The sequence below is a fragment of the Scomber scombrus genome, chromosome 19, assembly GCF_963691925.1.
Source record: "Scomber scombrus chromosome 19, fScoSco1.1, whole genome shotgun sequence".
NCBI classification, from domain to species: Eukaryota; Metazoa; Chordata; class Actinopteri; order Scombriformes; family Scombridae; genus Scomber; species Scomber scombrus.
Window position 1 is genome coordinate 16675314 of NC_084988.1, and position 27942 is coordinate 16703255.

The 27942-nt window shown below is 38.6% G+C and overlaps 1 protein-coding gene across 1 annotated transcript; it reads left to right on the forward strand.

Annotated features, from left to right (window-relative positions):
- Positions 1-106: 106 nt before the first annotated feature.
- Positions 107-27932, forward strand: fsip1 (fibrous sheath interacting protein 1). Its single transcript, XM_062439777.1, has 10 exons — positions 107-268; positions 363-420; positions 533-702; positions 812-890; positions 987-1076; positions 1962-2101; positions 2307-2426; positions 4910-5071; positions 18558-18713; positions 27825-27932. Exons 1-10 carry the CDS (start codon positions 107-109, stop codon positions 27930-27932), a joined length of 1245 nt encoding a protein of 414 aa, XP_062295761.1.
- The last annotated feature ends 10 nt before the right edge of the window (positions 27933-27942 follow it).

The following is a 27942-nucleotide window of genomic DNA, read 5'->3' on the forward strand; positions in this document are numbered from 1 at the left end:
ACGCTCGAAAGTGTTATTTTTACTTGGTTAACAGCTATTTCATGATCGCAGGTGCTTTATGTTGTTTTTTTCTTGTTGAAATCCAGCTGAAAGATATCAGACCACCATGGAAATTATCAGAGGTAGTTTGGATGACATTTCCCGACCTGCATCGAGTGAGCAAACTGGTAGCCGAGTGTCGAGCGTGTCATTGCCTCACAGTGACAGACTTTGTCCAACAACTCCATTTTCCCTTGAGGTTTTGACCAACGATACTGCTGATTTTCAGGTAATTAAGTAAAGAAGATACACGTCAATACAAAACTCCTGGTTAACTTAAAAACAACTGAATTACATTTACTTTACAAAACAATTCCCTATAGGGCCAAAGCAGCTCTGAAGAAACTATAAACAACTCCTCAACCTTAAGTCCTGACAAAGGTTAGTGTTCTGTATAATGTCCAGTGGAGTGCTCCATTTTGGAAACGGTACTATTCAGGATGGTTCATTGTCGATAAAGCTGCTTTGTAACAGAATATGTGCTTCTTTTTAGGTCAGTGTGATGTTGAAATAACTGACAAAGAGAAGGAAGATCCTAAACTACAGAGGGCCATTGAAGAAATGAGACAGCTGGATGAAATACTGTCTTCAAAGATCTGCAAAGAAAAAGAAGTCAGGCGTGAAAGGAAAGAACTTCAAGCAAAACTCTGGCAAGAGCTACTGGTAGACACAGAACTGTATTCACTCTACATTTCCAGTTTACTACACCAGTATTTTTTACTAGTATGATAATGCAATGCTGTGTGGTTTTTTGTTTTGTTTTTTACAGCAGAATAAGCCTGAAGGCCGCTCTGAGTGTACTCATGAAGCTGTGAACACAAAGTTGTTTTTAGCTCTGGAATCACCTACTGGTAAGTATGGGCAGAAGTGTACAGGTCATGAACAGTGTGCTCACAGGTGTAGCACACGATGTCACTGATATATAAATTATGTTTTCTACCTTAAAGGGCCTGAAGAAGAGGATGACTTTGTGTCAGTGTTCAAAACTCAGGTTCCTGACTGTGAACAGGACAGAGACAGGCAACATATGGGGAAAAGTAAGTTAATAAAACATAGAGCTGCATCATTTAGTTAATCTACAGGAAATTAATTGGCAACTATTTTGGTAATTGATAAATAATTTAAGGCATTGTTCAAGCAAAAGTATCAAACATGTTCTGGTTCCACCCACTCAAATGTGACTATTTACTGTTTTTATTTGTAATATATGACACTAAATGGAACATCTGCAAGTTTTAAACTGTTTGTCAGCAAGTAACAATGAATAACTAAAATAATAATTAGTTGCAGCCCCAGTGAAAACAACATTTAAAATGCAGCATGCCTGTTTTAATAATGGCTGTTCTATTATCTTGGTTGTATTGCCTGAACTGCACACTTGATGGTGCTATGAGCTTAGGAAACTTACATCAGATGTTTTTCCACTCTGATAGGGACTGGTGCCTACAGTAGTGCACTAAGTTATTAAAGCTGTTTTCCAAATGTGAATGTTTACCCACTGTTTTACTTATATTAACAATTTCCTGATCAAAACCTTTATATATATATGTTATGTGATATCCGTCAAGGAAAAGCATCTTAGTTTACTTACTACAAAACAGCTGCCTTGGAGCATTGAGGAATTCAGTTGCTTGGTCCAGAAACGCTATCATGAGAGTTTGTTCGAGTTCGTTCGTGAGATGGAATGGTCATTAGAATATTCTCATTACGTACAAATGAATCCCTGTTTCTGGATTATTTTGGCTGCTAACTCTTGATCATGTTGATCAGCAGATAAATATATGAATTCATAGTTAGAAAAATGACACTAATAAAACTGTAGGTGTTTTTTTAGTCAGAGTTGGCAAATCCTTATTATTCAAGCTTTGACTTACTTTTTCAATATTTACCTCCTGGAAACTAAAGTGTGGTACTCCTGACAGGTGAAAAGAGGCCAGAAAGCACGATAGAATCATTTGAGGAAGGCCGTGAGGAGACATGGGAAGAGCAATTTGAAGGCAGCCACTGTGAAGTTTTTGAAGGCAAGAAAAAACAGAGGGACTTTGTCAAGAGAAACATCGAGGTATGTCAAAGTTCACGTTAGGCCAAATGCACTTGTGGGGTATATCGCATGACTTGGAGCGAGTCTCTTGGCTGTTTGTCTTTTCTGCGAGGAAAAGATTTATCTCTATAAGAGAGACACATTTTAAGCTTCCTACAGCACCACATGAAATTGTGATTCAAATAACAATTTTCAATGTCTTTTTTCTAAATGTGCAATGCAATAGCTGGTAAGTGGTGAGGGTGGCCAAGTGCTTTTGACCGAGGCAGAGAAGAAGCGTCTGGCTGAGCTCCTCCAAGAAATAGACGAAAAGGAAGAGGACAGTGCCAGAGGCGCAGACAGTGAGGTAGGCTGACATGAAGCTTTAACAGGCAACATATGCTGTCGGTTGAGTCTCTCTTTTTCAAGTTTCTTAATACTTCCCCCTCGTGTCTAGAGGTCTTTTGGGGAGCAGCATTGCAGCAAATGATTCCATTCAGTGTGTCTGATATCAACTTTGATCTCACGTGATATATCTAATATTTTATAGAAGGCAAATATTATTTTCAGTTTTTAGTCACAGCATTTGAATATGATCCTGTGCATTTATAAACTGTTTTTCTAATGCTCTTCGTCATTGGAATCTGTTTTATTATCTACCACAGTTGACCTTTTGAGTGACATTGTTAAAAGCAAAAAGAGGCCCAATAACTCAGCCACACGTTGGCCTACAGAACAGAGCACATGGAGTAACACTGGTCAGATATTCATGTTTTGATGACTGCTTGGCAGTTGAGATAGCCTATGGGCAGAAGATTCTGACTCCTCAAAGCGGTTCAGATTATGAACCAGATGCAGTTCACATGGAATGCCACATGTTATGGATTCATTTTATAATCAAATTTTCATAACAATTCCCCCAGTGTTCTGTGAAATTCAGTAGCCAGAATCTCTCATATAGCCCTTTTTCATAAGCTACAGTTGCACTCAAAGCGATGGGTGTGCTGACAGAGCTCAAAGCCAAGAGAATGAGATGTCTTGTTTCCCTTGTGATCATCTGAGACCCTGTGCCACCTGGAGCAGGAGACCATCTCACTGTGAACATCCACCCACACCATCCTAACTTCAAATGCTTTTTTGTTTTTACTCTTAATTTGCCTTAATAGTCCTCTTGGCAGCTGTGAGGCCAGTTTGAAGTCAGATGGGATAAAGCGTGTTGGGAAGCAAGAGGGAACATACCTACCTACATACGGTTCCATTTAGCCTGACCCCGACAGCTCAGCATCCGTGGGACGGCTTACCAGGGTCTTTTTTTTATGTCTTGCTGCTCTATTTATGATGTTTGCCTTGCGTTTTAGAACAACACTGCAGTAATTGTGGTGGCAGATACCAAAGTGAGGGGAGTGCAGATGCTCTCTGGTTTTTTTATTGGCTAGAAGAAGACTTCCTGTTATTGCGAAGCATGCTATTATGCATGACCATAACGGAGCGAGCACATTATTTATGTCACCAGGAATTTGTCAGTGATAGGTCTTAAGTTCTGAGGACTTCACCCAGTTCTTGGCAAAAACCCCTGGGACACATCAACCACAGAGTTAGCCTTTTGCACATTTTTGATGTCAGTGCGTCTCGACTTAACAAGCTCCCAGTTTTATGTAATTCTGCTAACCTACGGCAATAAATCAGTAGCAGTCAGTAATAGTAGCACATTTTGGTGCCGCATTTGGAGATGTGTAATATATTTTACTGACATTCATATCTTACCTTTGGCCTTGGGTTGATGATATGTGAAGGGTGAGAGCAATATTTTTTCAATTCAGTATGGGGATTGGAAAAGTGATTATATTAATCTTTTGGATGATATTGCAGCTGTGCAAACAATTTTCATGCTTGAAAGTAATAGTTCAACATGAGTATAATGCATTTATTTGTTTTCGTGCTGAGAGTCAAACTGTTTCAAATTGTTCATTTAAAGCTGGGATCAATCACTGTGAAGAACACAACCAGTGTTTTCAACCTAGTTAGCTGTCTACATTTCTTCTCAGAGTTTAATATCAAGTCAGCTAACATGACTTTACCATCAGCGGGTCAAATTTGGAGTAGTCCAGAATCAAGGTTAAAATACAAATTATTGCTACGGCTGTTGTAAGATTGAAAGTGATGCTAGGATTCTGTCATTCTTTCTTTTACATTTTTATATTGTGTCTTTTGCAATGGTTGAAAAAAAAAATGGCACATGGACACAAACAGCAAACCAACATCTGTGTTAAGTCTGGAATTGAGGTTTTCTGCCAAATCTGAGTGAAACTCTACAAAGGTTAGACCATCTGAGAATCTGTAGGTATAACACATAATCATTTTTGGGTCTCAATTTTGTTCATTCTTGGCTTTTTGTATTGGATATGTGCTCCACCTAGCTGACGTTTGCTGGTCTAGGTTTCCTCAGCATCCAGAGGTTACAGCTGTGCTCTTTAGTTGTGATCTTCTTTGGCATGAAAGCCTTACTGCAAGAACTTATCTCACCACTGGACCCTGATGAACTCACCCCCCACCCACTACTTCCCTAAGAATATAATGGGAGTCTCACTGGGACAGACAATCACTGTGAGGAGCAGGCAATTATTGATGTTTTGCCATTTGAGCATATAGTTGGCATGTTGTGTGGTGAAGAGAGATCACCCTGATCACCAGCCAGAAGTACTTGCACCTCTTCCCTGTTCTAGACATCACTTTTACAAGGTCACAAAATATGTAATGGATATATAATGTGTATAGGCCCCTATTTAGGTTGCGACAACATAAAACAGGCCAGTGGGCCAATGATTTATTTCAGTGATGTTTCTCTTCCAGCAGGAAATGTGGGCTGTGTCAGTCTTTACAAGCCAGGGTTACACCCCGCAGCCCTCTGACCTGGAGCAGCTGATTGACATTGACTCCAAAATTCGCCTTCTCCTTCCTGTTGAAGAATTTCTCTCCGTGCAAAGCTCCTACACAAATGCAAGTATGTGTCAGGTATGTATCCAACAGCCCCATGTCTACATTGTAATAGCAATGAGTTTTCATCAAGCTCAATTAACTTCTCTAGACACTATTCAACGCTACCCAGAGGCGAGGTCTTTAAGCCTTATTACAAGGTCAGCTCAGTGGGGTGTCAGTGGCAAGATTTTGTAAAGTTTTGTGTTACACCCCTATTCGTAAGATGGAGAAAATAGTATTGTTCGCTATAATTGTATGCTGTAATTTGGAACTGAAGGTTGGCATTCTTTTCCGTCCAATTTTCCAGGTTTCCATATGAAGGCCATACTATAAATCTTCCTGTGCATTATTTGTTCCTACTAAAATGAATCTAACACATTTGTATTGTTTCCATGTGAGTAATGGTAAATCTGATACATTTAAGTATTCTTAATATTTAATTTTAACATGATCATTATGCTCATGCTTAGTTAACACATTTATTGTTAATCTTTGTTTTCCCAATATTTTGTCCATGCCTTAAGTTGCATTTACTGCATATACTTTATCATTTTATTGTATATTGTCTGAGTTTAGAGTATGACCTTTACATCACCACCACATCAGACAGTGGAGAACGAACTTCACGGATATTTATAACTTTAAAATTTTTCCAGGCCTTGGTTCCTGTGTTTGGGCCTGCTCCTAGACATGAGCTCAGTTAGTTATCACAGGAACTTATCTAACAGCATTTTCAAGGCCAGATGGCCATGCTCATCAATTGCGTAGGCTGTCAAAGGAAAATGATGTTTTTGAAATCATAAAAACTTTACAACAGTCTTGCGAACCCAGGTTGCCATTTTCTACTATCATTGTTGGATGTAGACAAGGAAAAATGACAGACCTTGAATCGCATTGTTGAAATAGCACATGATGTCATAATGTCCTCAATATTTATACTGGTATCCTTGTTATCTCACTGTCCCACTGTAAACTTATCTAATGTCATCTGGAAGTCTTCAAATCTTATTAACAGAGCAATAATTTCTTAATGACCACCAGCACACTTAACAGAGGGCCTGAATATAGCGATTGAAACCATAATGACTCGCTGCTTTACTTGCTCATTGTAAAAAAAAAAAAAATCACTTAATATATCTAGAGAGAAGTTGACACTTTTTAGATCCATTATTTAGTGGCCATCAATGGTATTGCACTTTGCAGAACTTCTGCATTGGCTTCAACCTCAAATTGTGGTAGTTACAACTTAATCGACAGCCTGACAAAGACAAACTAAATCTCGCAAACTTAGTTTTCAGTACAAGATTTTGTTTCAATCAATGCCACAGAGAATTATTGAACCTGACCACATCCATACGGACATGATCAATACTTGAGGTATATTGAGTGTACTGTAACACTGCCTCGATAATTGTGATTGTTGTTTTAAAGAGATATTCCAGCAACTTAGTATTGAACTTCCATTAAGTTAGGCTGGGGTTAGGGTTAGAGGGAATTTAGAAGAGACAGATTCAAACAAGAAAAATGCTGAGATAACCTGACTTAAAACACTGGAGCCTACATTTTGCAGCGGATTACTCCACACACTGTTTTCCAGACAGCGTCCTGAGCTGAGACAACCCTGATGACATCATCAGAGTTATTTTTTCAGACTTTGGAAATCTCCCCCCCAGCCACAGAAGACACTACACAACTACTGTCACTGACTAGCACACATAGCAAGAACTGAAGCTCATGTGTAAAATCAGCAGAATGGCCCTTTAAACCAAAACTCCTTTTTAAATAAGATAATGGTCCTTTGGGGGAGACTCTCCCTTCATGATGTAGAGTGGACTTGTGGCCAATTCTAAAAAAACGTTGATATTACTAGGCAGCTGGATGTGTTACTTTGTATAACCTACTTTCCCTCCGTTCCTTCCCACCCTTTAATCATTTTGTATAGTTAGAGAGATTTTGGGAAAGTAAAATTCCCCAACATCCATCTATCATCTGCTACCCATTAGTGTTGATATGTCCAATGCTTTTTAAATGATGTAAAATATGAATTAAACAATTACACAAAACTTTTGTCTCTCAAGTAACTGGTTGCAGATGATTCACCTTCAGACTGCTAAAAGGGCGAATACGTTTTAGAAAAAAAAGCAAAAAATTCACTTGATTTAAGTGTTGTCATGCAGTGTATACAATAATAAGTGAAAGGTTGGTGAACACCACACCTGTATCGCTTAAAAAGAAGCTGTTTCCTTACCCTACCTCAATCCAGTCTCACTATTAGGGCATATATGAAAGGTAGACTGCACTAGCAATAAATCTCATTCAGAGCCAGTCTTTCATTCCACATCAGTGGCCATAAATCCTAAAGGTGGTCATAAAAGTAAATATGCTTTTGTTTTGTGGTTACCTTTCTTCTATGCAGAAGCTTACACCAGTCAAAGTTCCTAACTATAACCATTTGGACAGTAACTTAGGTACCTGCTTATTTGGCTGTTCATTCCGGCAGTCTTTAATAAAAACAAAGGAGAGCATCATACCTCTGTTTCAACACCACTAAAACTGTTTTTCCCGACAATGTTTAATCGTGACCTAGATTTTTATGTTTGCTGTTGTCTCCTGTTCCCTGGCAATGTCAGATCGATCATCTGTCAGTTTTACATTACATGGAAGAGGGAGTTATTCTCCTCTCCCTAGTGAGCACTCATCAGTCAGTTCTTGAAAATGTGACTTCAGATCTTGGCTGCATTCTTTCCCAATAAGTCGGGAGTGATATTCTGATGAAAAAGTATTGCATTCTTGTGCAGTCACCTTAGCAAGAGCCTGTCTGGTAAAGCAGGTCCTTCACTTGAGCATGGGACGGTGAATGCAGCATGTGAGGCCTGGCACCAACTTAGATACTGCCACAGAGGAGAGTCAGCCCCCCATCATAACGTAATTACAGGACTCATGGAGGTTGAGGAGTGCCAGCTCCAGAAACGGAACAAGGCTTTCCCTTTCATTTGGCGATATTAACACATGCAGAACGGCTTACTACATATGAAGGCTACCGTAAACTGCATAAGAAGACTAGTGCCCATATATTGCAGCCAGTCATCTACTTGTAGCAATACAATTTTGTAAGATGTAAAAAGGCGTATTTGGACTGAAGTGGTCATCTGTGGATTCTGGGTTTTAGATTTGCATCTGTAGCAGTAAAGCACATATGAGGGCACTGTTTGTCTTTGAGGTTTTTCCATCTCTACAATATAGGGCAATGCAATGGCAGGTGGATATTATACTGTACTGACTAAATGATAAGGCATAAACCATACCATCAGTATTTGTGGAAACATAGTTTCACTCATCACATGGCCCCATGATGAGTCATATTGAAAGTGCTTATGAGAAAAAGGCTTGTTTTCTTTGCCTCTGGCTCTTTGATTTTTGATGACCGGAAAAGGGTCAGGTAAGAGCAAACCATACTTGAATGATCTGGATTGAATGGAATCAAAGCACAACATTGTTCAGTGTTTTCCTTGGACACTGTTGATATTTTTCTAATGACAGCATTGCTCCATTTGCATTCTTCTATTTTTTTGCTCCCCCTCTTTTTTTTAAGCCTCAGCTGAAACAGCCTTTTTGTCATTAAAAACATCTGTTGGCACATAGGATTAATGTAAAGGACACTCCTCCTACTGTACCACTGTGTGGTAACGCCTGCACCACCCACAGTTTGAAGCCAGAAAAAGGAGATTGTGTCATGAGAATTAGCTGGTTTTGGGTGTTTTGTGACATGATTGTCTGTGTGTGTGGGTGGGTGTGTGGGAGTGTGTATGTGTGTTTCACAGGTCAGAATTGTGTACGTCATTCTTTCAAATGTGGGTTTTTGAAAGTGTGGTTACAATGAAAACTGATGGTTTTCAGTCACTGTCCCACTGTATTTGATTGCATTGGATCCCTCCCATAATCAACAAGGCTGTGATTGCATAGTAACTACAGTTGTTGTTTTTTGTTGTGTATTGGTTGGCTATATTTTGATATGTGACGATGAGATCACTCAGTCACACTGTGTGGTTGCTGATGAGCACCCATGATTTTAACTACAGCAAATGTTAAGTGCGAAAGCAGAGTTTTGGGCAGAAAACGCCCCTTGACCAATACAATGTGGTCAGAAGATAGTCAGCAAATTGCTTATTTGGTCCGGTCATATAATCAAGCAACTGTGGAAAAGAAACAGTCATATTATATCAATCTAAAATATACGCTTTTAAGTGTTTTCATTTTATATCACCAAACGTGAGCTGTATTAGAGTCAAAATAGATTATACCAGCTATCCTCAGCACAAATCCAACAGTTTTCTCATGTGAAGGTATTTTGAATCTGTATCAGATTTGATTATGTATTGTGATTCCTGGCCTTAAAATTAATCACAGCCAGAAAACAAAACAGAACAATATGTTTCTCTTTAATAGTGAAGACAGCAGGAAGATAACAAATACAATTTATCTTCTTTGCTATGGAAGAAACTGTCCTCTCTAGAATACAGTGTTCATGTCCCAAAAGAAAAATGTGAAAATATGCTAATAGACACCAGAAAAGGGTTATGTTTTGTTCAGCATCCAGCATTCAGAACTTTTTACAGCAGGCAACAACTTAACAGTGAACGAATGTGTCATTTATATTATCTTCGCTTGAAAAACAATATCATTTTCACATTTGTATTAATCGTTATATGAAAAATCCATTATCGTCGCAGCATTTGTGGCTTTGATATTCTTCTGATGCCTGGACAGCTGCAGGGTGAGAATTGAGATGTCAGGTTGTAATGTGGCATGCTTGCTGTTTTTCACACGGTTAACTTGGCCTAGAAGAATAGACTCCACACCCTTCTCCACCCTATAATTCCCATGAGACACAGTTTATTGTCTTCTTATAAACGCCTCTCCCACTGGTGTTATCCGCAGCAGCAGTTGTGTTAAGTGGTTTAGAGAAGTTTTTCCCTGTCATGGCTGAGATCTAACTTTTGGCTGTTTCATTAATTCATTAATTCATTGTAGTACTAGATTATTCAGTCACAACCCTTACACTAATCACTAATCTTCTCTATGACCAAAATTAAATATGGTTAAGTATTTTAGAATATCAGTAACCCCACTATGGCTGAGCTCAATTAAAACAATAGTTCAACATTTTGAGGAGTTAGATGAGAAGATTTATTGCACTTTAATGTTTGTATGGTAAATATGAAGTGACTGCAAACAGACAGTTAGCTTTGGCTAAAGTTGCTAGCATAGCTGGCTCTGTGCAAAGGAATAAGATCTGTCTCCCAGCACCTCTAAAGCACACTTATTAACACATTATATCTCATTTGTTTTTGCAGTTTTTGTACCTAAGGTACACATACAAACTGTGAGTATGAATAGCTGTCTGCCACTACACTATATGTAAGCCCTGTGACTAACTGGTGACCTGTCCAGGGTTTATCTGGCCTCTTGCCCAATGAGGGATGAGATTGGCTACAGCTCCCCCGCGACCCTCTAGAGGTTAAGCGATAAAGAAAATGAATGAATAAGCTAGGCAGTTGCTGGCAGTAGCTTCATGTTTATTGTGGCCTACAGACAGAAGAGTTGTAGCCACTTTTTCATCTGACTCTCGGCAAGAAAGCGAATGAGCGTGTTTTCCTTAATGTTGAATGTCGAATGCTCATAGTTCCACGTTTTATTTGGATGTATCACCTCATTGTACAAGATTGTTGCACAGCTGAAATGTAGGTCAAGTAGGCCCATTGTGCTTGACAATACACAGCATGTGTCACTGGGGGACAAGAAGTGCAAAAAGATGCTTGGACGGTTTTCTCTCCAGATGCTTTAGATAAATATTTAACATGGTCTGCTTCTGAAGTTTTTTGTTCAAATGCATTTTGTCTGTGTCATTAGTTGGCAAATATTAAAATTACCTTTTCTTTGCAAAATGATGAGGGGTGGCTGATCCAATGAGTCTCTCAAAAGCCACATCCTGTGAAGAATTGAAAACAGTTTAGAAAGATCTCATATGCAAGACTGTCTTTCACAACCTCAACAGTAAAGACTCCAAACAGATAAGACGTACATTTTTCAGACCTGTGATTGCTCTGTGGATTGTACCTTTAACAACAAGCTGAGAACGCCCAGGTGGTGTGGATGTTTTGATGCTGTATCACATTAAACATCCTTTTTTGATTGTAGGAGGTTGCATCGGGATGTTTTGATCTGTGAAGCAGAGGTTGCCCTGGACCACCCTCATTTCTGAAATAAGCAAGTATAAAAATCCAGATGACCCACAAGTGAATCTTCTAATACTTAAGGAATGTTCAGCAATCAGGGTAAACAGACTACTTGGATACAAACAAATATCATATTTGGGGCATTTATAAAACTTTGTTATGCAAACCTGACATTTTTACTTAAGAAGTAGTTTTAGATAGATGTGCAGTCTAACTTTACAGAGAAAGAGGAAGGGGAAGGGATTATTGTTTCAAGAATGGTGCAGGATTAAAAACATTTGTTGTATTGCCTTGCGTAAAGTTCAGCATGCAGGTTGGTATATACTGTATATGGCACATGGCTGTGTTACAGCACCTCTTCTTCAGAACTTGGCAGATCACCACAGGTCAAAGCTGGGTAAAAAACAAACAAAAACAAGGAAAAGAAAAAGTCAAGACTCTCAGACATAGCTTCCGAACAGATTACTCCCAAGCTCTCACACGGAGTGCTCGTGGCAAGGCATGTGGACAGGCCTTGGCAGGTAGCCTGGGTCCACGTGGCACAGTCAGAGCTTCTACTATACTTCAAATATGCAGAGAAACACAGGGAGAGAAACAGGGAAACAGAGGAAAAGAGGAGCATGCTGTTCTGTACAACAGCAGGCATTTCTGGGTGCGTCAGCAAGGCTGACTCCCTTTCATCACAACAGCACTGTCCCTTTGTAATGTGTAGCCAAAGGCCATTAACAAGATGTATTGACTGCAAACATGGGAGATAATATTTTCCAGTTAGTAGGAATCCTTTTTTAAATTGTTATGTTTCTTTGTGTAGGGACAAGTATATAGCATGAACTTATGCCTCATACCAGAACATGTATAGCCTAAGCTAGTTTGCAAAGCCTGTCCATATAATGTTTTTTTTAAAATACATGAAACTCAACAGTAAAAACCATATTTAACTGCACAACACAACTCAATAATACATGTACATACATTTATGGATGTAACACAGAACCTAACAATACATATGCACACATTTCAAGACAAAAGTCAACAACAAAGTACATATGAAACAACACAAAACACACCCTAAAAGGTCCAGAAAACAACAAGCACCAGGTCCGTCATGACTGCATGACTGAACCCTCTTTAAAAACACTTTCAATTTGAGTTTAACATTTTTCCAGTCATGATCCATTTTTCAGCTCTGTGGGTAAACAGATCCACATGTTGATCGCCCACACAGAAAAAGCTGTCTGTCCAAGTGTGAATTTATGAAAGGGCACCTTTCAATTCTCAGCAGACGTACCTCACAGTACTGCGCCAGAAGCCCGAGAGGTATCACCAAGTCACTGAGCACCTGAGGAGCCTGGTTATTTAGGCATTTATAGATGAGTTTAAGGTTAGCAAATGTAATAAAATTATCAAAACTGGGAGAACAGTCCAAGAACAGGGCAGTGCTGTGATCATCATAGATTTGCTTACTGTATATTACACTTGTGACCAAGATATATCAGATACAAGCATAATCAAGTATACCTTTATGATGTAATGCAACAGCCCTATCTCTGTAAAACTTATAATTTGCAGATTTTGTTGATACTGTCAGAGCTCAAATGCATTTTAATTTTTGAGGCTGTAGGTAGGCTGATGTCGCATTATACTGAACCACTAACTACAGCCTTAGACATGTCTACAGTATAGATGTGAAAACATACACCTCAAGCTTTAAAAAGGTAGGAATTGTTAGTGGATTGCATTAGATCACTTAATAAAGTGGTAACTCTGTGTATAACAAATACATGCTGCTTTTATTATATGTGTAGTCTGTTTTTTAATGAGTGGGTGAGTCAATGTGACCAACAGACATTTTTAATAAAGCGGACCCTGGAGTCAAGGCCAATGAGCCATTTTGTGGCCACTGCATGCTAGAACACGCTCCAGTATTGGCTAGCATCCACATCACGTGCTTTTCGAGGGAAAACTCATTGAGTGTTACCCTTTGTTTGATTTGTGGAACTCTTCAAAATTACCAGTAAGTCTCTATGATGTTTAGTTTCTCCACCTATTTATGGTTTTAGCTAGTTTGAAACTTTGTTGAAAAGACCACATGTTGTACAAATTAGTTTGTTTGAAGCTTTTATGATTTTAATGTTGACACTTATTTGGATTAGCTGCCTCTGAACATGCTGGCCCTGTTACGCATGTCTTGAGTGTGTAAACATGTTCATCAAGCTCTCCTTCTGGTTATTGCTCTAGCTTTGGACAGCCCTAGCAAAATAATGCCTGAAGAAGCTGATGGAAACAGTGGGCTGGTACCCCCTGTTGCCATGTAGAGATATACGTGTTGCAGCAGGATGCATGGGAGGACTGAAGCGTGAGGGTGACCTAATCATTTGTCTTGTTTTCTTGCTGTTCATGAGATATATCTGATATTGTGTCTGCATGAGGGGATCCAGCTATTATATTTGGCGATGTGCACCACAGATGCGACCCACATTAGAGTGCCGAAGAAGCTCCAGGGTATTAATCTCAATGGCTCCCACTACTACCTTACAAAACTAATATGATTGACGTGATGGAATTATATGTTCCTTAATTGGGAGCATCAAGATATAGCAGACTGAGTATTGCTGAGTGTTAGGCATCAAAAATTTGTTTTGTATTAATTTGAAATGAAATGTTTGGCATATAATAATCCCCAGTATTAATCGTATTTCATCACTTTGGATGACAGAGGGACCATCCATCAACCTCCGCAGCTGTTTCATACTGAAACATCATGACAACTTTGGGATGGAATGTATTGCTTCTATTTGAAATAATAAAATTGATCACAGGATATCAATAAACCCTTAATGAACCTGAAATACATGCTTGATTAAAGTTCAGAAAGTCATAAATAATATACTGACTGTTTTTTGCTCATGACAGTTGACTAGTAGTTATGTTTTTTTTTCATGTTACGGGAAAGAAAAACCCGAACTATAAGGTAAACCAAGGACAGCTTCTCAGCAGCTGTCATATGTTTAAATCACCCCTTTCTCTCTTTTAATAACCTCCATTCTGCATTCAAGGTGCACTTGACAGTCCGTATAATGCTCTGTATTTACAATGCTGCCCTTCATATCAACTTATGATGCTAATGCAACATCAAATTCCAAGGCTTTTGTTTGATATTTGATCAATAGTCTGACATGCTTTATTTAAAAAAGCTAATTCTGTTTGACATGTTTTTTTTCACACTTGAGGATAACAAAGTCCACATCTTTGTGGCCTCCCAGCTGTCTTGTGACCGAGCTAGCTTATGTGATTATTGGAGATCTTCAACTGCATGTCAAGTGGCTACTCAGAGGAGAGCCAATTTTCTGATGTTCAGATAAGCTGAGCACAGGTCTGTCTCCCCTGCTCTGTTGGAAAGTCACTCAGTCTAACCTCATATTGCGGTAAAGCTATCACTCATTCCAGGAAAACAAGCACAAATACTGTAATGTATTTGAGCAATATCTGGAGTCTGGTCAAGAATCATTATTCTCTTAGTCCACTCCAAGAAGCGAATCATCACTACAATTCAACTGGCACAAATACAAAGACTAAATTACTGTTTATTTTTGCCATTGCCTTGGAAATAGATCTAAACTTAATTCACCCATTTATTATTATTGCTTAATCAATTATATATTTAGAGAAATTATGAGCAAAGTACCACAAAGAATAAGTTATATGCCAATCAATCTTTTATGACCAGAAAACAAACCCTTTGTCAATGTAATACTTATGATCTCATATGGTTTTCAATTGTCACTTGTCACAAGTTAATGATTTGAAATCTGTTTAAACTTGACACTTCATGTCAAGCATTATTTTATCTAGATGGGTTGCCATGAAATTATTGGTGATCTTCTGACTTTTCCTTGAGTGCCAGCAGAAAGATGAAGATATCCAGTGAAATATCTCAATGTCTCAACTTTGATACTAACATTTCACGTTCAGCTCTGGATATATTGTAAAGACTTTTCATCTAGTGCCATCATTGGGTCAAGATTTTCATTTCTCCACTACTTTGGTATTTGAGCAAAACATTGACAGCTACTCCTACTATGAATACGCATGGACCGATCGTGTCTATAAGCCTTAAATAACCCTAACCCTAACCCTAACCACTTAAGTACAAATTTGAAGTACTTGAGTATTTCAATTTGATGTTACTATATAATTCCCCTCCACTACATTTCAGGGGGAAATATTGTACTTTCTACTCCACTACATATGACAGCTTTAGTTACTTTTCAGATCATTTGACGCAATGGATAATATAACAGGCTTTTAAAATACAACACAGTGTTAAAGATGGAACCAGTCATTTCCAATCTTTTTGGCTTTTGATGTCTTACAAAAAGCAATGTGTAGTCAGGGTCACATTTCAAATGTCTGTGAGTTGTTAACAGCTCCACCAAGTACTGATTTTTCCCTCTGAACTTCTCACATGGTTTCATTTCAATAAATGTTCAAATGATCCAATATTTCACCAAAAATCCAAGATAAGAGAAAAAGTTCAAAAACTGAAAACAGATTTATGTATCAGAACGTTTTCTTCTTCTTCTTTCCTCTCCCATTAATCATCTCACAATCCTCAGATTTATCTGGTGACAATTTATCTGCAGGGGCTAGGGCTATTATTAATTAACCTGTATATAAAGTAGTTCAAAATAGCTCCACCTCCAGGAGCTACATCAGTAACATGCTGCTCTAACACTGAAAGAGAAGACCTAAGTTCAAGGCAATGATGACAAGGAGGATAAAGCCAGGAAAGTTGATGTGTAATTTTTGGACCATTTGTCTTTGCTAATTACGTTCAGATTAGTAAGGTTTACACAAAAAGACTGTGGACTTGCCATTTATGTACACTCATCAGGATTTATAGAGTGTTAATTTAGCCAGAGAAAATTGGTTTTGTAAGAAAGTATGTAACATGCATGCCAAACTCATCTAAACTTTGGTCAGTGATAGTTTTATCAGTGCTAAGCCTTGCAGGCAATTTAGAAGTTTAGAGTCTACGTATAGATCTTGAAAAGTAGGGCAGTGGTTGTTTCCAAATTAAATAAACAATTTCTCCCATAGATTTGGGCCTTTTTAGAAACATGCATTTAGTGGTGTAAGGATGGTGGTAAAGCTAGACTTTAATTTTTATTTTTCCTGGTTGGAATGCCGTGTTTCTCACTCTGGTTCATGACAGGAGTCTGATCCCGGCATGGTCCTGGCTTTTGTAGTCTGGGTGAGCGAGTCTTAACTGAAGGGCTCTAGTAACAACCACTTAAAAGAGGCTTCAGATAGAAGCTGTCATTATTTCCCTTATGGAGACAGGGGGCACTGGTAGGTGAGGCCACACACACTTAGGAAAAATCTAGGATGTTCTTGTTTTTGTAAAGATTTGAATATTTCAGCAAATTGAGTCAAGCCACATTGGTATAATTTTGTCCCTGAAAATCTGTGTAAATTATATTAGTCTAGTGGGCCTGTCTGTTTCGCTTATTAACAAGAGCAGAAGGTTTGTTCCTCTCAAAATACTCTATTCTACTCTAATAAACTCTACAGAACTTGCCTCCTGCTTGGATTTAACTAAGATAACATCCTATTATAAATGTGTCATAATAGATTACACTGATTTAGTAATTCAGTGTTTAACTTCATAAATTATGCTGGTTCTCGTTGTCTTCAGTAACGTTGTGTCAGCTTTTTATGAAATAACCATCAATTTCAACATTATTATATCATACATATGCCTGCCTGGCATTCAGACTAACCAACGGAGATGGAGATTTCAACCACATGGCACTGGACAAACACTCCTAAACAGTCCTGTGGTTGGCAACATCCTCTCAGATTCAACTTTCTTTTTTTTTTTTAAATAAAAAAAACTTTTATAGAGTAGCTGTGTCTTTTTAGAGGTCAGAACATTATCCACTGGTCAGGCTCTACTGTATTGTTCTTTTTGCCATGTATTTCCCAGTGGGTGGGGTGAGGAAGGAGTTTGACCCATACTTTGAGATTTGACAATGTTAGCTTTTCTGCACCTATACTGTTCATTGTCCTACAGCTGCAGAGGCTATTCCATTATTGCAGTGTATCAGCAAGGTACTGTCATAAACTTGACATCTGTTTAATTATTTGTAATTAATCAATGTGGATTTGCACGACTTCACTTCAGACTGTTCAGTCCCTGTAATAAATCCCCAAGGAAAAAGACCCATCCTGTGGTCAGTAAGACAAGCCTCTCACTTATCAGCCAGTCCTCCAGGCATGAGTCTCCCATTTCCTCCTGACCCATTTTCAAAGTTTACCTTGGATGCAGCTTCATTGTGTCAACCCAATGCACGTGGATGCTGTAAATGTGTCATTTATGTTGGACCCCTTGTGGACTGTAGTTGAAGCTAAGGTCTTATATGAGTATCTGATTTTATGTTGCATCCACGTGCTCCTTGATTTGTCCCATTTTCCGAGTTGGGAAGTTGTTCTTCCGATTTTGGTGTATTCATAAGCTTTTAAGTCGTAATGTGGAAACAACATGGATGCTTCAAAGCAAATGTCATGTATTTTGTTCCAGACTTGGGACAGACTGTAGACTTCATTCTCTAAAACCACTAAAATATTGTTTTACCTGACTTGTTGTCAGGGTTAATACTAATAAATAACTTGTCCAACTAATCTAGGTCACTATAGGTGGAAAGCAACTAATGTTTACAACCTAATACCTAACCTAATAATATTACAAATTACAAGTGAGCAAAAAACGAATATGGAGCACATGAATTGGGTAAAAGTTTCTTGCCATCAACCAAACGTTTACTTTCAATCGCCATGTTTCTGCACGTGTGACGTCAGCTTTCTGCAAATTGTGTACCATGACTGCACATTTCTGAGTTGTTGTTTTGGCTTAAGGGAGCATCCACATGGCTTTTCCCACTTGGGAACTGATTTTTCCATTCCAACACCACACAAATGCCACATTACCCTGTGCTAAGCAGGAGAGAGTCATTGATGTGTATCTGTTTCTGCATCAAACTGTTTATCTTTAAGACATACTACAGTTATGGTATTTTAACAGACATGAGCATACTATAACACAAGAGTCCTGAAGGAATGGAAAAGTTTCACTTGAATTCACTGTGTTGAACTGTTGTATGGTTTTTGATCCCTATATAAATGTTGACAAGTGGCAGCCATGAGTTGTAAGTGCCCAAATATGTCCACATGTGAGCTGAGTTGTTTGCTCCCTGTGAGAAACAGTCGTGTCTGTTGTGTATCAGGGCCATGGCTCCGAGGTTATTGGCTGGAAGTGTGATGGGGACCCGAAGCCAGGAGAGAAGGTCCTGCAGGATATAAAGGAGAGGAGAGGGCAGGAGAGGCGGCTCCAAGAGATCCAACAGCAGCTGGAGATGCTGGGCCAGGGCCAGGAGATGACTGTGAGTTCAAAGCCGCCATGTTCGTTCACACACTCGCACAATAAAACACATGATCACGTTCACATAAGTACTGCACTGTGTATTATAACACTCCTCAGAGCCTCTATCCATAGACACGTGTATAAGAGATTATTACATGCACACAGCTCATTGTCAGTCATTCTCACAGGGGGATAATGAAATCGCAAGCAATATTTGGGTCTCTGCAGGCCCATATTTTTCTCCTTTTCCCCATCTCCCTGTTCTCTTTATCCATCACTCACACACTTTAGTATGAGTTTATGGTTTGATGCAAATTTTTTTAGTAAAAGTTCTTGCTCTGCTTTGCTTTGTACATGGATTTGATCTGACAGTGAGAATGGTTGTTAACTCTGCTGATGGGCTTTTGTGCTGCATAGTGTTTCATGACTTTCTAACATTCTTCGCTGAGATTCGATGCCCACACTACACAGAGTTCCTTGGAAACCATTGAGCTCTGACTGGTTTTAAGAGCCTCTGACGAGTTACAACCACAGAACTGTCACTCTTTCCCAAAACCCTGTAGCTAAAGGCACAACGCAGGAATGTTTTAAGAACAAAGGTGAATAGGCCTGATTATTGTTTTCTCTGGCTTTTATGTCTTTAAATTTTGTGTGCGGTAAAAGGAGAACATCAGGATAAATTTATTGGTTTGCCCTGTCCTTGTAAAAATGGATAGCATCCCTCAATCTTGGGCAACAAACTATCTGTTTGCTTCCTCTCTGCACTGTTGTAGATGGAATACAAATTCAGATGTATTATCCTTCATTTTACCAACACAGTCACTTCACACACTGGTAAACCACAACCTGATGTATACAGTATATGTCTAATTTAAACATAAAAGATACCCTTTTCACTCACAAACAGTGAGGTAATAAAAACGTTGCCAGCCACACCCTTGCATCAAAAAAGGCACCAAGCCATGCAACCAAGACCTATTCCAGGCCTAATTAAAGAGAAACAAATGGAATTTTTTTACTAATTAAGCTCCATTTGAGGAACAGTTTACTCATTATGTAAACTCAAAAACATCAAAACATCAAAACCACCAGTCTCTTAACTACTGGTGTTTCTAGACACTCTTTGCATTTAGCAGTGTGTCACAGCATTTTATATACTGTCACTAAGTGACTGTACCCAGAAAGTGACTGCAATGTAAACAGCACACTGACTGTGTATATTCTTAGTGCCACCAGGCTTGTTTTGTGGTAGAAAAGATTTATTTGTATGGAATTTGTCTGTGAAGGAATTCTTAAACAGTTTCACATAGCTCCAGTATACTCATTAAGTTGATTTGTATAACGTATGTAACTCAAATGTCTTCACACAGGCTCTTGTGTGTAACAACTATGCAGGTTTAATATGCAATTCTCTCACAATGACAACTAAGTTGTTTTCAGAGAATCAATTGTGTTGAGTTATTAGTTCAAAGTAAAAATAATTCAGGAAAAGGCAGGATCCTTTCCCTAAATTCTATCAAAAGGAAGGGAAAAGTTTACATAGTTTGGTTTATCTGCTACAACTGCAGCACATAGTTTGACATTTTGGGGTATTATCTCATTTGCTTTCATGCAAAGACCAGTATTACTCTCATATATGCATTCAGTATGGACCTACAGCCTGGAATCACTTAGCTATTAGCATGAAGACTGGAAGCAACTAGCCTTCAAAAATCTGCCTTCCAGCAAAGAAATATTAAAAGTTGTGGTTTTAGAAGGAGAAATATTTGCTATAACTGTTTCTTAGTAAACAACAGTTCATTCATCCACCCAGCACTTTTAAGCAGTGTCTCTGCTGATTGTTGGCTACCACACAAAGACAACAAGACTCCAGGAAGGCACTGCACCCAGTTGTTGTTGGCTAAAAAATAATTAGTGCAAATCATTTCTTGCAAAATCACTTGTTGGTTTTATACTTATATTTGTATATGTATGATATGGCATACATAATATTAATTAGTCAGCTTCAGTAGAGCTGGTAGGTGGATTTTTGAACTTGAGAGAGTCACAGGCTAGCTGTTTCCCCTTATTTCCTATGTTGTGCTAAGCTAATTGTCATTTTCATAACTGTTAATGTCTAATGACATACACAGCTCCACAACAGGAAACCACTAACACTACCTTATATGGGGTGATATCATTCATTTGGAAACAGTGATACTTTGTTCTAGTGTTCTAATGTTATTTTTTCTTTGTCTGTCCAACCTTTTCACAAGAAGTCTTTTGTTTGCATTTTGTCTGCTTACAGTTAGTGATGAAAATAGTTAGAAAATAAACACAGAATTCCAAGGAAAGAAGCAAAGTTAAGAAGTTGACAGGCCATAAATTTCTTTTCAAAATATGTTTGAAATAAAAATGTTTGACTAAAGCATAATATCTCTATAAACAAGCAGGATTTATTAGATATTAGATGTTTTCTCACCCAATGGGAACCATGAGGCTCTATGTTTAGTCTGGCCTGTTGCTACTGTAAAGGCAGAAAGTGTTAAAAGGTCAGTCTCATACATCTTAGTTGTGACTACATATTCTCTGCTCTACTTCAGTTTGATTGATTCCAGCGTGTGGTGGTAAGAATTCAAGTGTTTCTCTACAGATCTCCCTGATTTACCTTTCTGCTGTGATTTATTCAAACAAAAGCCATGTTTCGTTGGAACAAAATGTGAGCGTCATCTCTCCTTCTCCTTTCTTTCATCCCTAACACCAATGAATATAATCTCTTTTCCAAAGAATATCTCCACTCACCTTTGATGTTCCCTTTTTTTGCTGTTAATAGCAGTAAGACCTTGGCCTTTCCTCCACAAAGATTATTGTTGGGACAAGTCATAGTAGTACAAAAAAGAAAAAGAAAAAGCTCAACAGGGCTGTTTCCAAATGTTAAAGCTAAATCTGTGATACTGAACAGCTGACCCTGTGCTAGTTTTTCTGCATCCTCATTTGGCTGCATTCCTAGATCAACTACAAAAGGAAGGACAATCCCAACATTTACAGAAAAGCAGGATGATGTCAGTAAAAGCCATCTTACTCTATTTAGACCAACATCATCAATCACACCATGTTCATGTTACCATGGATTTTCAAGTGCAATTCAACCTAATTGTTTAATAATGTGAATAAACTTTTTATGTGTGACTGGATGATAAATATGATATTAAAAAAGCCAAAATGTAACTTTATTATCCTGGAATAATACAGAATTCAGAGTGAGAGTAGAGCATTTTACATATTACATGTACACATACCAACAGGTATTTTCAATACAGAGTGGGCACCCTTTTAAGTTGGTCTGAATCTGTTGGTCTGAACACACACACACACACACACACAGACACACACACACACACACACACACACACACACACACACACACACACACACACACACACACACACACACACACACACACACACACACACACACACACACACAGGCCCACTGATTCACCAGAAAAGAGGAGGCAGGGAGAAACGGATTCCTTTCATTCCTTCCATATCTTTTTCTTGTCACACTGTCTGCTCTTGTCTGCTTCTTGATGATGAAACAGACAGTTTAATGAAAAGTTTTCTCTACAATAATCTTTGATTTTAAAGGTCACTGTATCTACAGAGTATGCACATAGACGTTGTTGTCATAAAGGTGGTATACATTTGTATGTTGGCACTTGTAAACCACATTTTGTACATTTCTATCTTTACGGCAGCACTGCAAACTGATTTCTAATTCAACATTTACTGTATGTTCACCACATCATTGAGACAGCCCAGGCTAAAGTTGTTTGGTAAATGACCCCAGAATGAACAACTGTCATTTATTTTTCTTTGGGCTGCATTCAGTGGCTCAGTCAAAACATTGAGAGCAACATGTAAGTCATGTGAACAAGGATATTTAGGGTATGCCTAAGCAAACGTTATATATGTGCTCTGTGCTTTGTTAAATGATGGGGTGAAGTGAGGATAAGGTATTCCATCCAGCAATCACTCCACAAACTGACTTTAATGATCCTCAGAAAGTCCCAGAGGCAAATTTATCTATATTATCCACATTGTCAGACATTGGACAGACTTGTTTTCTCTGCTAAACACATTGGCAAGAGGTATTGACAATGATGCATCTGCTGTGTTGTCATAGATGTACTAAAACAGAAAGTATTGCTGGCTTTTCTTGTGAGAAACTCTCAACATCTGAATGGGAGTGCATAAAACGTAATTCATAGAATTCCTCCCTATTAATGGAGAACTGGCCCTGGGGTCTGTGGACGATAAAGCTTAGGTATGTGACTGAAGTCAGTGACCTTGAAAGCTAAGGAGCCCACACTTGTCGTGAACTGGTCCTGCACCCCATGTGTACAGGAGCCGAACACTGAGCTGTACAGAGGTGGTGGTCCATTGCAGGGCAGATAGCTGGAGGGCTGAACAGATCTGGCTTTCTCAGATTCATCTCCTGGTGGGAAACTGATACGAGATAGTGACCATAAACCTTTGTCATATATCAAGGGTCTGGAGTTCTCCCATCCTACCATTGTCTGTTGGTAGACGCTAGGCTTCCCTGTCTGGAGGGCAGACTACATATTAAGCTCACTGTCATGTTAGTACTATTCAAATGCACAAGGAAGAAGAGTAAAGTCAGGGACAAATGACAGCGCATGAGGTCAAAGCGAATGCATTGCATCGCTAAACAGGACAGAGACAGAGGTTTTCCCTTACACTTACTTTCTGTGCATATGGCTTTGTGTGGCTGTAGGCTAGACTGAGACAGATACAATTAGCCTGCTGGGCGAGTGGGAGAGCAAGAGAGTAGTATGCAATGTCTGGAGCAGTAATGCTGACGCTCTCACAATAACCACCAGACGTAAAGGGCTCAAGATTAATTTGACTTCAACCAAACTGTGACTGACGTCAGTGATGAGTCAGTTGTGAAAAGTATGATTAAAAGTAGCTGATATGCCCATTGCAAAAACTGTTCTTATGATTTGTGTAAGTGTTCATACAATAGAATCCTAGATATTTATCTAATACTATGTTGGATTCATGAGCAGTCACATGAAGCAATTTCCTCATAAATGCATTGTTTTTCTGTCACAAATCCGTCAGAAGAAGGAAGGAGGAAATATGAGTGAATAAAGCAGTTATCCAACATTAACGTGTTTTTTCTGCTAATGTCATTCTTCCATTTTTATTTATTAGTAGTATTTAAGTCAGTGTTCAATATAATATATATAAGATACTGAATAAAGTCACAGGTCCATAACTTTTCTCAGTAGGAGCTGTCAGCGTTAAGTGAATGAATAGATTCTCCACCTCCAGCTTGTATTTCACATGTTTATGCCAGAGGATGTATGGCTGGGAATAACTCCAAAACCAGCCTCAAGGGAAGCAGCTCACACAGCTGCACACTTCTTTCAACTGGGGACTTTTTATTTACATCTTCTCTCTCCACATGTTCCATGGCTGCTTGCACAAAAGCCACTCATGGCTCAGCTTAAAAACAGAAGCTTGAACCATTCTGACAAAGGTTTTATCTTCTCCTGCTCTATTCATTTCCTTGTGGAACTGATAATAACGCTGTGTTAAAAAAAACTGCAGGCTCAAAATTGTTGTTCATGTCTCAGTGATAATCCAGTGGAAGAAGGATACTTCCCAGAACCACCTAAATTAAATATATCATGTATGCAGCACTTTTTCTCTGCTGTTTACTGAAATTAATGTGGTGTCTGCTGTGCAGTTCAAGTCCTGAGAAGAGCTGAAAACACTGTAACACTTGAGTTTAACTGGCTCTGTAAAGAGTAGACAGACAGCCAGACAGGAAAACACATATCAGTCACCCACAGACACCCTTGGACTACATAGTATCAGGGGCACCTGAGGTCAACCACTTTGAAAGAATCACAGCATTTTTTCATAGCAGTAAAAAGCACTCTTTCTTGCATCTCACTTTTTTCTCTCCTCTCCATAGGTAAGGTAAACTTGTAGTTTCTATTTCTAGGACGGCTGGTACTGGTTAAAAGCATTTCTTACCATTAATACTCCAGCCAGTGGGGCACTTTTTAATTACCCATTCATGAACACTGAAAATACTGACATGCCTGTAAGTGGCCTGCACATTATAATGCAGTATGTCTTGAGTTGCAGTTGTGGCTCATTCATGTTACCTATTTAAACATAAAATAAACAAGAAATAGAAACTAAGTGTATCCAAAATGCCTACATGTTAGGGTGTGTGGGTAAGTGTATATGTGAGCATGGACAAAGATGAACACAAAGCAAGCACACGGGCTGTTTTCATCCTCTGCCATTTAGAGGTAAAGGTCAAGTCCACATGCAAAGGGCAATGTCTTGATACATGCATGTCAAAGGACAAAACATGGAGTGCTGCAGGGGGCATTGTGGCTGGAATGTGTCCATGGTGCCTGTGGTCTCCTGTCTGTTAGTAGAAAGTGATATGCAGTGTCTGAGTAATTGCAGGGGTCACAAATGAGGACCACAAACCAACCCTCGATGACCTAAAGGGTGTCATTACATTCTCGAGGACTTTGAACATAGTGGAGATGTCTATCAACAACTGGAACTTTGAGGTCAGAAGAGGTATACAGATGATCGATGAAGAGTATTAGCTTCAGCTATTGAGGCAAGATGAGACACAGGAATGTGATTTTGCCTTGAGTAACTCAGCAGGGTGCAGTAAAGAGGCGAAAACAACTGCATGGGTGTAATATTTGGTCTGTGTCTGGACCGAGTGTTTTTCCAGATTCACTAAGTTTGCATTTTGCAGCTCAATTGTATGAGAAAACAACAATTACAGAATTGTAGTTCAATGGTAACAAAATCTACCCACTGACACCTCTAAAGCTCACTACATGTTGTAGCTTGTTTAACTCATGGATGTATTAACAGAACTGGATACATCCGCTGGTCAGTCTCGCTACTAACTTCTCCCAATGGCCACTCATGGTATTGCAGAAAAAAAAAATCTGTGGCCAGCCATTATAGAAGAGACATCCATAAAACTGCTGACTGGACACTTCTTACTGCAACAAAGGTTAAATTAGGACTCTTTCTACTATGAATATTAGTAATTTATATTTGTAAAACTTTCCACAAGCCTAAAAATACAATGCTAAAATCTTTGTACATCATCCCAATGTAAAGTCTATGGGCCAAGTGGGAGGTTTCTCCAGTTTTTTTCCTTTTGCTTTGACTGTATCTTTGCAATGCATTAAGTTTTTTTTATACATTTGTCAATTGGTTGAGTCAGGACTACAGGTGAAAATTAACCTGGCACATTTATACTGATGTTTTTAAAATGCCAACATGCCCTGTCTCCTAAAGGAAATAAACAAACAAATAAATAAAACATGGCAAATGAAATCTCCCAAAATGTGACCCACAATGTGTCAAATTAAAAAGGTTTAGCTTGTAATGACCAACCTAAAGAACAGAATCAACTGAGTACCGCTCTACTAAGCATTTGTCTGTTCATTGTTTTTATTTTATGAGCAACAACTTCACTGTCTGGGTTCACTGTCACTTTTTCCATCAATCCTGTTTTCAGCTGCAGCAGGAAACTGCTTTCAGCAAAAGATAAACCCAGTGTATGTTAGCAGACAGACAAAGTTAGTGGCTAGTGGCTGTTAGTGAGAATGTAAGTGACTAGCATTTAGAAAATAAGTATCCACATATTTCCCTCAGTAGTTTGTGTAGACCAAAACAGAGCTATGAGGAAGATGGAAGTTGGAATATTACATTCATCAGGTGGACAGAAACATGACTCAAAATGAGTAATATTACTTTGTATTGGTTGGATATGTAAAAATTAGCAGGAAAAAAAAAGGGGGGGGGGGAATTATCACACTTTTGTCATATCATTGTTATGAGGTGATAATATGTCAGTATTATGCTTACAGCTGGTTCTGCTGCTCCCATGTGGATAAAAAAATGTAAATTAATACAGCTTCAAGACTCACATCAGACACAGGGACAGAGTAATTGGATCAGGACATACCTACTTTAAGGCCAGGGACATTCTGTTCAGTTTGGTATGACAGTGGGAAACATGAGTGCACAAGCTGAGAGAATGACGAAAATGATTACTATTCAACCCAGACATTTAAGGTCTGGCTTTCCTGGACGCACTTTTGGCCTAATGCTCTTGTCATGAAAGGTAATGAGTTGATATTACTGGAACAAATTGACTGTTGAGTTGCAGCTGACTAAACAAAGTGCATTCTCACACCAAGTGATAGCAACTGTCTATGAGCACTTGTGCATCAATAAATTAGTCAGCCTCATCTAATTACTTAAGATAATTTAGTTTAGTTTAGTTTATTTATTTAAAAAGGGACAGTGTACATTCATGAACATTTCAAATTAAAATGTAATTGCACCGGAATTAGCTAAAATAGCTAGTTTTCATCCGTTGTCCCTTGGGCATTAAGGCATTAAAAGTTTCCCCCAGAAATTTTAGTTAGACTTGCTGAATAACACGTCACTCCCAGAAATAGATATCAGCAGTTGTTTAAATTTTTCTTCATAACCTAATTTAAGAAGGTTGGCTTTTTTCCTTGAACTCACATGCAGTCCCAGAGGGCCGAAACTGATTTATCAGGGAAAAAACAAAAGTTATATCCGATTGTAAGTGTTTTTTCCCAAACAGCATCCAACTAGGCACAGAGAACAACCACAGCAGTACATTATTATGAACTGCCACTGTTATCACAGGTCATGTATTAATGCAACACGTTGTCTGGATTTGTCAAAAACAGAGTTTTAAGCCCAGTGAAGGATGTCTGTAATGGGAAGATATCAGCAGTCAAGATGAAAAATATTCTGTCATCACTTCAGTAAAAATAGGCTCATATTATTTGATTGCCAGAGGTTTACAGTGTGTGTCTCACTAGTTGTAAAAGGACAGGTTGCTGTATGTACACCTGCAAACACATCTGTACAGACATACTCTTAATTTTGTTTTAAGATGCATGTACACCATACAGTTTTGAAATCACACACTGCCACACATACACACACAGACACACTTGCTTACACACATACATACAGTATATATTTTTTAATAAATCATAAATATTCATTTCTTCCTGCAGAATGAGTCACCAAATCTCACTGAGGAGCAGTTACTTATCCTGTTGGATGAATGTGAGTTGACGAAGCGATGGAGCCAGGACCTTGAGATGAATGAAGCAACTCCATGAGACCCTAAAC